This window comes from Triticum urartu, chromosome 4A (genome assembly GCF_056163025.1).
Source record: "Triticum urartu cultivar PI428250 chromosome 4A, HENAU_Tu73, whole genome shotgun sequence".
Lineage (NCBI taxonomy): Eukaryota > Viridiplantae > Streptophyta > Magnoliopsida > Poales > Poaceae > Triticum > Triticum urartu.
This window is the reverse complement of record NC_141876.1, coordinates 569,908,938-569,919,717: the sequence shown is the minus strand read 5'-3', so window position 1 is coordinate 569,919,717 and position 10,780 is coordinate 569,908,938. Positions and strand designations below refer to the sequence as shown.

General features: G+C 42.7%; 1 protein-coding gene across 1 annotated transcript; it reads right to left on the bottom strand.

Moving 5' to 3' along the window:
* Nucleotides 1-103: 103 nt before the first annotated feature.
* LOC125552865 (uncharacterized) lies at nt 104-4,931 on the bottom strand. The gene is made up of 4 exons (XM_048716565.2): nt 4,749-4,931; nt 2,756-4,451; nt 1,102-2,186; nt 104-1,016 (listed from the first exon to the last, which is right to left on the bottom strand). The coding sequence occupies exons 1-4, from the start codon at nt 4,886-4,888 to the stop codon at nt 125-127; spliced, it is 3,813 nt and encodes a 1,270-aa protein (XP_048572522.2). The 5' UTR covers nt 4,889-4,931; the 3' UTR covers nt 104-124.
* Between the last annotated feature and the right edge of the window lie 5,849 nt (nt 4,932-10,780).

The window sequence follows — 10,780 nt, the reverse complement described above, 5'->3', positions numbered from 1 at the left end:
GTAATTAAGCCTCTAAAGCCCCGGAATGGTAGTGCAGTTAGTGCAGTTAGTAGAAAGGCAGAGCCCAGGAATGCAAGATGCAGAGGAGAGACGCGAGAGTCCAAATGGTTCAACTTTCAACTTCTTAATTTATTGCATAACCAGAAGCTACATCAGACGGCAGCGATCTGCGGCCACGAGAGTCAGGTGGCGCAGACGGCTGCTTCATCATGAGGGCCTGAGGCTCTCTTGCAAAGAAACTGTAGGAGGACCCTTCAGAAGCAGTAAACACCTTGCCCGGTGCGACCTCCCTTGCTTTCCCCAGCAGATGTCCAGAGAAATGATCACCCCATATGTCATAAGTGAACTCTTTCTTCAGTGCAGTGACACCCTCATCTCTCTTCACAGCCTTGTCTTTCATCAGGTTGGAGCCGGGAGCACGAGCATGCGGGGCAATTGGGGAAGATGAGGCCAACAATGGCGAGCGCCATGCTGTGGTCAGTGCAGTGGATGAAGCCAATGGGTTTACAGATGTCGCTGGAGGTGCGGGTGGCTGCTGCTTGGCAGTTTGGGACCAGCCATTCTTCACTTTGTTATTCCCAGTTAATGGTGCCCTTGCTTCGACATCAAGTCTACTCTCGAGTTTGTTTCTGTGCTTCGGTTCAGATGATGCTCCAGAAAAGGACCAGCCTTGTTTAGGGGTCAAACTCGGTGACAACGGTGAAGATGGTGTTGAATTCCCGCTGTGGCTGCTAGAAACCTCAAATTTTGCTGCCAGTCCTGCGCCGCCAACTTTTCGCTTCCTTCGCCTCCCTTTTTCTCTAGCAACTCTGATAGTAAGGTTCCCGCTAGTTTCTGTAACTTCCGTTGATACCTTGTCTTCCACAGGATTAGTTGGGGACACAGATATAGCTGAAGTTGTACTCTGTTGTTTATCTGCATTGCTCTTGTCATCTTTCTTTCGGGGGCTATCAAGAGTACTAGGAGGGCATTTCTCAGGAGGAGCTTCTTCAGCTTTTCTGTGTTCCCTTATCGGCCTGTCAACAATGCATAATTGGTCAAACATAAATCATCTGATACTGGAAAAATGTGATAAAAGGACGATATTGATCAAATTTTTACCTGGAAGTTTTGTTACTACCCTGAGGAAAAGAGGGCTTAACAGTCTTACTGATGGTATCTTTCCTGTCAGCAATCTTGGCATAGTAGTCTTGAGAGTTCGCTGACAAAGAATACGGGGCACCACGAACAATGACCACAACAAACAAGGACACAGTTCCCAAAAAGAGTATCAATGCTTTCCAATGGATTGATCTGAAGTAAGACCTTTTGCACTGCTTAAGCATACAGACAGGAATATTTGCAGTCATAGGGATTACGAAGATGCCAGTAGTCATAGCTAGCTCAAGATCTCGCTGAACCTTAACTGAAGAGAAGTCAGCTTTAAAAGAAATGAGCATTCTTATTGATTCACTTGGCGCTAAGCTAAACCCCTTGCAGTTGTTCACCGTAAATCCATCCAAACCACAATCAACTCCAGAAACTTTCACCTTTGTGACTCGAAGAGGAAGGTCACCACTATTTTTAACATGTATCTCCTTGGACAACTGCTGACTGCACGAAGGGCTGGGGATCTCGGATTTGGACAGTGTTGAGTTGTCGTCAAGATTAGAACCAAGGTTAAACTCTAACTTCCAAACAGCCTCAGGTCCCTCTAAAAGGGCAATAGATTGCCAGCCACCAGGTGCTAGAAGAGGTAACCATTCCAAGCCTGACAGATTGTTTCTAATCAAAGCCATGCTTGACCACATGCACCGATTTGAAGGGCGGAAAACAATGGGACCAAGTACAGCGCTTGTCAAAGGACCAAGATAGGTCTCAGTAATTGCTTTGCTACCTAATGAGAAGCCAAATCTGGTCTCTGTTGAGTCAATTTCTGGAGATCTGCTTGAGAAAGTGTGTTCACATTCGTCGTTTACAGTTCTGCACTGGCCAATGATTTCCTCAGAGTTCAGTACCAGCTGCATGGACACATGTTGCTGGCTTGGGTTATGGACAGTTATCCATTCAGAAAACTGTGATCCAATTTGCACGACAGGAAACACCAACTCATGATTTGTGAGAACAGAAATCCCAGTCATTGTTCCATGAGATCTCCAATTCCTAAGTACCATGTCATCTGCTCTGATTGCTCCCCCGATTGTTGGCTGCAAATTATATTACAAAATTGTATGAGAATATTACAAAGCAAAAATATTTAAATGCATACAGGTGGAAAATACTTGATACAATTTAGCAGTTTGCAAAGAGTTACCAACTATTGATATCTATGACAGTCGAATACGAGATCAATACTAAACTATCATAAAATATATAACGAGAGCAAGATTGCATAATGTGCCTGCTTTTCTCTATTCCCCCGCTTATTCTTCCAAACAGATGGTTAAGACTAATGACAACCACAATAAAGGCCTTACAAACTTTCTTTAACGCGATAATGGCATGTGTTACAGAAAACATTAAAGCAGTAAGGTTAACATACCAATATGAATTTACAGCCTGCATGAGATTAACTTTACCGGTTTAAAGAGAAAATGATATGCTGGGCTGATGAAATTAATGAACAGGGTAACACATGACAGAGTGATATCATTATTCATTACTGGGTTCATAGCATAGATTATGTTGTAAGCATTGAATGCTTCAAAACAGGTCCTAGTCCAGCTAGGAGAACAACACGTAAGACCAACTGAAACAGCACAAGGTTTTATATTACCTTCATGTTATGCGGGCCTTCTGTTTCTATGATGCTGCCCAAAGATCCTGTCCTTGAGTTAGCAGAGGTCTCTTCAGAATGTGATTCAGCAAATGGCTCATCAGAATCACCAACAACGGCATTGGTTGTATGAGAAATAGGTGCACGCATTATATCTTGGCAGGGTATCACAATTGAACTACCAAGGGAACTGTTTGTTTCGACCACTATATTGCAGTTGTCAAATGAAATACCCTTTGGAACTGAAGCAGTATATCTTATCAAAGCTATATCTGTTACAGTGTCAGGGAAGAGTATCAAGCCATTCAAGTACTTCAACTGAAAGATCATCGGGCCATCCCTGTTATCCCCAGTTATACTCACAACCTTCAGTAACTCTGTTGCATCATTCCGTAAAGAAAGGGAATATATTGACCCATTTCCAGCACAAGATGATATTCGCTCAAACGTGACAGAAACCAAGTTTGTGGAATCATAGTAGGTGCGCGTGTGTACCTCTAGTTCAATAGGTATAACAACAATGTCCACCTTATCAGTTGTGTGATTGCGCAGTTTCATGTAGATAGCACCAAACACCTTGCCTTCTGAAATAGGTTGCAATTTCAACTCTATGACAGTGCTGCTTTCTGAAGGAAGCACCTCCCATTGCTCACTAGGCCTAATATGGATCACTGGCCATCCAAATTCAGTACTGCTTGCTGTATGCCAGTTGCTGCTCAAAGAAGTTAACTCCACTGCCTCATCCAAAGGGCCTAACTGACAAACTACATGAGAAGATTGTTTTGTGCTTTCAGAAGCAGACATCCAAACGGCCACTTCCTCGACATAGAGAGAATCATCAAAAGGGTTGTATATGGACAAATTCTTCTCCAGGTGTCCACCTATTACAACATCCATCCTGGTCAATGGAAGTATCTGGTAAGGCGACCCGACAGCCATGCCCTTAGCTTGTATGATGAACCCACCAAAATTGGTCTGCAAAACCAAATGTGCTGAAGAAGAGCCCAACAACTTTGGCAGGAACATGAAGGTGACCGACGCATTTTCGCCGGGCTGCAGAACCAGGTCCTCATAACCATACACATAGAACTGTGGATCAGTGCTGAATGGCTCATAGACACGCAAGACACTGTCATTGTTCAAGTTCACCACAGTCAGGGAGGCCACAGAGGCTGCATACAGGTTACTCCTGCCCCAATCCAAGACTGGCGGACTTATCTCCACATTCATGGAGGAAGAACTGTAGAGGGCATTTGGGCTGACATCTGAGGTCGCGCCATCCAGTTCCAGTGGCACCCCATGCGATGCCTGCATCCAATTGTCAGGCACAAGCGGCGCCTGGCACGACCCAGCATCATACCTCGCAACATCCTTGCCCTCTCTCCCCAACGCATCGCGCGCCCCTGCGACGATTGCATCGGCAGAGGAGCAAGTTACCATGCCTCCCCCGGACATCGGGAAGCACATTGACCGGGATGGCCCCCAGTCCCTTGAAACCCCCAAATCAGGCTCGTTGAGCAGCGTCTGGACCTCCGAGGACGAGAAGCAGAAGGAACCCCCGTCCGCGCACACATCCCGGAAGCCGAGGCAGCGACCGTCCTCATGGCTCTCCTCCGCGGAATCCGCCGCCGCCGCCGCCGCCGAGACGGACAGCGCGAAGGCCAAGAACACGCAGCACAGAGCAGCCAAGGAAGCCCTGCAAGAAGGCGAAAACACCACAAAAGAGGTCAAGAACTCGCCGGCTGGCCGCGGTTGTTCGTCAAAAAGGCAGAGCGCTACCGAACACCAAAGCATCCCCCAAACAGAAACCCCAAGAAAATAGTCACGCGAACCCCCAAAAAAACTTGGTATCTTCGGCAGCATAAGCATGGATCACTCCAGAACTCGAGAGCGCCGGCCAGCGAGAGGCGAGCAGCAGTTTCTTGGTCGCTTCAAGATGGCTGGAGGCAAGAAAGCAAGGAGGGCGGAGCAGCGGAGTTAACGGGGAACTCACCGAGCAGGGGAGGAAGCGGAGCGCAGGGGGGCGAGGGGAATGGATGGAGCCGCTGGCGAAGAGCGGCGGCGGCGGCGGCGGCGGGTGGTCATGGCGGAGAGGGCATGCGGCGGGCGAGACTTTAGTGTTGTGGTGACCATAGGAATCGACGGGAAAATGAAAAGAAAAAGGAAATAAAAAGGAGGGGAGGGGGGGGGGGGGGGGGGGGGAGAGACGGACAGGGACGGAGGTGGACAGGAAATAAAAAGAAGTGGGAGGGAAACAAAATAAAAATTGGAGGGAGGGGTTGGTTGGTCCCGGTGAAGAAAACACATTCATGTCCCACCCCCAAAAGGAAGGGGAAACCCCATTTTGTGGTTTTTGATTGAAGTTCACATGACTATTTAGCCCTTTCAGTGCATATTTTTTGAAACTTTTAGCCCTTTCAGTGTTTGCGTGCTACAAATCTAGTCCAAACAACATCATCATCACCAACAACAAATATAAATGTTCTCAAACAGTTCTTTCTAACAAAAAAGGGGAAACTATTTTGTAAATAAGAAACTTTCGGTGGTCAATCAAGATAAGATAAGATGCTCTAAGCGTTCAATGCACTGGCGATTGCGTATGCTCGCGTCGCGACGTTCTCGGTTGCGTCAGCCTCGCTGTTTACAACTCATAGCCACCAAGCCGTTTCACCTCATCTTGTCCGCATTTCCCGCCTACTGTGTGGTTTATTGATCATTATTCACTTCGGTTTCTACCGCTTGATGAGGAATTGATTGCATACATATCCCATTTTCGCTACTTTTGCACATTTGTTGAACAAAAATTCAGATAAGTCTCTTTTTACATCACAATGATGCATTTTAAAATGAATCCATACGAGAGGAGACATTGCGTGGAGGCTTAGATAAGATGAAAGTCAATGTAATCGAAGCAATAACTGATCATGAAAAATAGTGCATGCGGCGGGCGAGGGTTCACTTTGTAACCATGGAATTTTAAGGGGGTAAAAAGAAGATGGGTAAAAAGGAAAGGAAGGGCTGAGGAGATGAGAGGGAGAGAGAGGAGGACATAAATTTGGAGACAAAGAAATATATAAGGTGATGATTGGTTCTCTTGTTTGGAAAAGATTTTTGTAAATTTGAAAGTTCAAATGACTATTTAGTCCATCAATATATGTGGCTGCAAATCCCAACTCAAGCAACAAATCAAATATTTTATGAACAACAAAAACTATTATGTAATGTTAGGAGATCACCACATCCAAGCGGGATATCTATTGAGCATTTAATATACTAGCTTATGAGTACGCGTCTTCTCTGCGCGACCAGTTGTGCCTCACCCTAGTTTTAAAAGCCAAATTGGACGTCAGTGAGACAGTTTCTATGGACCACCCCGCAAACAGGCCCGAGAGAACCGGGAGCGTAGGACAGTTCTACCCTAATTGGGAGAAAAATAGGAGTCGATTGAAGTGGGAGGGGCAGAATAAAAATTGGGAGAGGCGTTGGTTGGTCTGGTGAAAAAAAACACAATCATGTTTCCCCAAAAAGGGAAGGGAAAACACTTTTTTTGGTTTTTGAAATTCAGATGGCTATTTAGACCTTTTATAAAAAATTAGCCCTTTCAATATTTGTGTAACTATGTGCAAATCTAGTTCAAACAACAACATCATCAACAACAACTTTTGGCGGACAAATCAATATAACATGCTCTAAGCGTTCAATGCACTGGCATTTGCCTATGCCCACGTTGCGACGTTCTCGTTTATGTCACCCCACTGTTTACAGCTCATAGCTACCTACCCGTTTCACCTCCTCTCTCCATATTACCAGCCCACTTTTGTTGTTTATTGATTATTCACTTCGGTTTTCTATCTCTTGATGAAGATTGAGTGCCTAGCTATCCCCCTTTCGCTTCTTTTGCACATTTGTTGGTCGATAATCCTGGTAAGTCACTTAGGGGATTAAAGGTGATGGTTGGTTCTCTTGTTTGGAAAAAGAATGTTGAATTTTTTTAAGTTCATATGACTATTTAGTCCATGAATATATGTGGCATGCAAATCCCAACTCAAGCAACAAATAATACATGTATACTCAACAAAAACTATTATGTAATGTTAGGATCACCACATCCAAGCGGGATATCTATTGAGCATTTAATGTGCTAGCTTATGAGTATGCGTTCTCTCTACGCTACCAGTTGTACCTCACCCATAGTTTTACGCCATGGGACAAAAAGGGGAATAGGCGACATACATGATATCTAGGGATTGCCCCGCCAATAGACTAGAGATACCAGGCGAACAAGCCATTTTTGCGCAAACCGGGGAAAACGGGAGTTGGCTGAACTGGTGGATGGCTTATGCATTCATGTGAAGTATAAAAATAACTTGCATTTGCGAGGGATCGACCCTCATCGACAGGGAACGGGTCCAAGCCTCGAGTTTGGCCCAACAACCAACTCGCCTAGCATGCATTCTTGTTAAATAAAATTTAGCTTATTTGTAGCATGTTTTCTTGCCAAATAAAATGAACTTACTTATTTGACAATTCCTAGCATCTTCTCTCGCGTTCTCGCCTCTCCTATTTTCATGCTAGCTTGTGTTACTTATTTACCGCAACTTCCGCTCATTCTTCTCATGATTAAATGAAGTCAACATGATTCATTTGTTCCCTTTCATTTCACTTCACATTTGCTCAACAAAAAATCATGTATCTCACCTTTCACACCTGATAACCCACAAGTATAGGGGATCAATTGTAGCCTCTTTCGATAAGTAGGAGTGTCGAACCCAACGAGGAGCTAAAGGTAGAACAAATATTCCATCAAGTTTTATCGACCACCGATACAACACTACGCACGCTTAACGTTTGCTTTACCTAGAACCAGTATGAAACTAGAAGTACTTTGTAGGTGTTGTTGGATAGGTTTGCAAGATAATAAAGAGCACGCAAATAAAATCTAGGGGTTGTTTAGATGAAGACACAACTAAGTTAGTTTCGGTAGAGAGCTTTTTGTCACGAGAAAGTTATTTGTCCCTAGACAATCGATAACTAGACCGGTAATCATTATTGCAATTGTATTTGAGGGAGAGGCATAAACTAACATACTTTCTCTTCTTGGATCATATGCACTTATGATTGGAACTCTAGCAAGTATCCGCAACTACTAAAGATCATTAAGGTAAAACCCAACCATAGCATTATAAGGCATCAAGTCCTCTTTTACTCCCATACGCAAACAACCTACTTACTCGGGTATGTGCTTCTGTCACTCACGCCACCCACCATAAGCAAATCATAAACATATTGAAAACCCTATAGCAGGGATCCCTCACGCTTGCGCGACACGGAGAGCAACTCAAACCAATAATAAAACATGCAACTCAAACCAATCACGATCATCAATTAACCCATAGGACAAAACGGATCTACTCAAACATCATAGGATAGTCATACATCATTGGGAAATAATATATAGCGTTAAGCACCATGTTTAAGTAGAGATTACAGCGGGTAAAAGAGGGGTTACACCGCTGCATAGAGGGGGGAAGAGTTGGTGATGACGACGGTGAAGTTGTTGGTGTAGATCGTTGTCGCGATGATGGCCCCGGCGGCGTTCCGGCGCCACCAGGAGAGAGGGGGAGAGAGAGCCCCCCTTCTTCGTATTCTTCCTTTACCATTTTTTACTTGCATCTTTATTTCTCTTTATCATAAAAATACCAAAAATGTTATCTTATCATATCTATCAGATCTCACTCTCGTAGGTGACCGTGAAGGGATTGACAACACCTTTATCGTGTTGGTTGCGAGGAGTTTATTTGTTTGTGTAGGTGCGAGGGACTCGTGCGTGGCCTCCTACTGGATTGATACCTTGGTTCTCAAAAACTGAGGGAAATACTTACGCTGCTCTACTACATCACCCTTTCCTCTTCAAGGGAAAACCAACGCAGTGCTCAAGAGGTAGCAAGAAGGATTTCTGGCGCCATTGCTGGGGAGTCTACGCAAAAGTCAACATACCAAGTACCCATCACAAACCCTTATCTCCCGCATTACATTATTTACCATTTGCCTCTCGTTTTCCTCTCCCCCACTTCACCCTTGCTGTTTTATTCGCCCCCCCTCTCTCTCTCTCTCCATCCTCCCTCTCTTTTCTATTCGCCTATTTTTGCTCGTTTCTTGTTTGCTTGTGTGTCAGATTGCTTGCTTGTCACGATGGCTCAAGATAATACCAAATTGTGTGACTTTACCAATACCAACAACAATGATTTTATTAGCACTCCGATTGCTCCTCTTACCAATGTTGAATCTTGTGAAATTAATGTTGCTTTGCTGAATCTTGTCATGAAAGATCCGTTTTCCGACCTTCCTAGTGAAGATGCCGCTACCCATCTAAACAACTTTGTTGATTTGTGTGATATGCAAAAGAAGAAATATGTGGACAATGATATTGTTAAATTGAAGCTATTTCCTTTTTCTCTTAGAGATCGTGCTAAAGCTTGGTTTTCGTTTTTGCCTAAAAATAGTATTGATTCCTGGAATAAGTGCAAAGATGCTTTTATCTCTAAGTATTTTCCTCCCGCTAAGATCATCTCTCTTAGAAACGATATTATGAATTTTAAGCAACTTGATCATGAACATGTTGCACAAGCTTGGGAGAGGATGAAATTAATGATACATAATTGCCCTACACATGGTTTGAATTTATGGGTGATTATACAAAAAAATTATGCCGTATTGAATTTTGCTTCTAGAAACCTTTTAGATTCGGCCGCGGGAGGCACTTTTATGTAAATCACTTTAGGAGAAGCTACTAAACTCCTAGATAATATTATGGTTAATTATTCTCAATGGCACACTGAAAGATCACTAATAAGAAAGTGTATGCGATAGAAGAAATTAATGTTTTGAGTGGTAAGATGGATGAACTTATGAAATTATTTGCTAATAAAAGTGTTTCTTCTGATCCTAATGATATGCCTTTGTCTACTTTGATTGAGAATAATAATGAATCTTTGGATGTGAATTTTGTTGGTAGGAATAATTTTGGTAACAACGCGTATAGAGGAAACTTTAATCCTAGGTCGTATCCTAGTAATTCTCTAATAATTATGGTAAATCCTACAACAATTCTTATGAAAATTTTAATAAGATGCCCTCTGATTTTGAATCTAATATTAAAGAATTTATTACCTCGCAAAAGAATTTCAATGCTTTGATTGAAGAAAAATTGTTTAAGATTGATGAGTTGGCTAGGAACGTTGATAGAATTTCTCTTGATGTTGATTCTTTAAAACTTAGATCTATTCCTCCTAAGCATGATATCAATGAGTCTCTCAAAGCCATGAGAATTTCCATTGATGAGTGCAAAGAAAGAACCGTTAGGATGCGTGCTAAGAAAGATTGCTTTATAAAAGCGTGTTCTTCTAGTTTCCATGATAATAAAGATGAAGATCTAAAAGTTATTGATGTGTCCCCTATTAAATCTTTGTTTTGCAATATGAATCTTGATAATGATGGGACTGAATATGATCCACCTTTACCTAGAAGGCGTTCCAAAAATTCGGAGTCTTTAGATCTTGATGCTAAAAATTTTAAAAGTGGGATTGAAGAAGTCAAAACTTTAAATATCGATGAACCCACTATTTTGGATTTCAAGGAATTTAATTATGATAATTGCTCTTTGATAGATTGTATTTCCTTGTTGCAATCGGTGCTAAATTCTCCTCATGCTTATAGTCAAAATAAAGCCTTTACCAAACATATCGTTGATGCTTTGATGCAATCTTATGAAGAAAAACTTGAGTTGGAAGTTTCTATCCCTAGAAAACTTTATGATGAGTGGGAACCTACTATTAAAATTAAAACTAAAGATCATGAGTGCTATGCTTTGTGTGATTTGGGTGCTAGTGTTTCCACGATTCCAAAGACTTTGTGTGATTTGCTAGGTTTCCGTGATTTTGATGATTGCTCTTTAAACTTGCACCTTGCGGATTCCACTACTAAGAAGCCTATGGGAAGAATTAATGATGTTCTTATTGTTGCAAA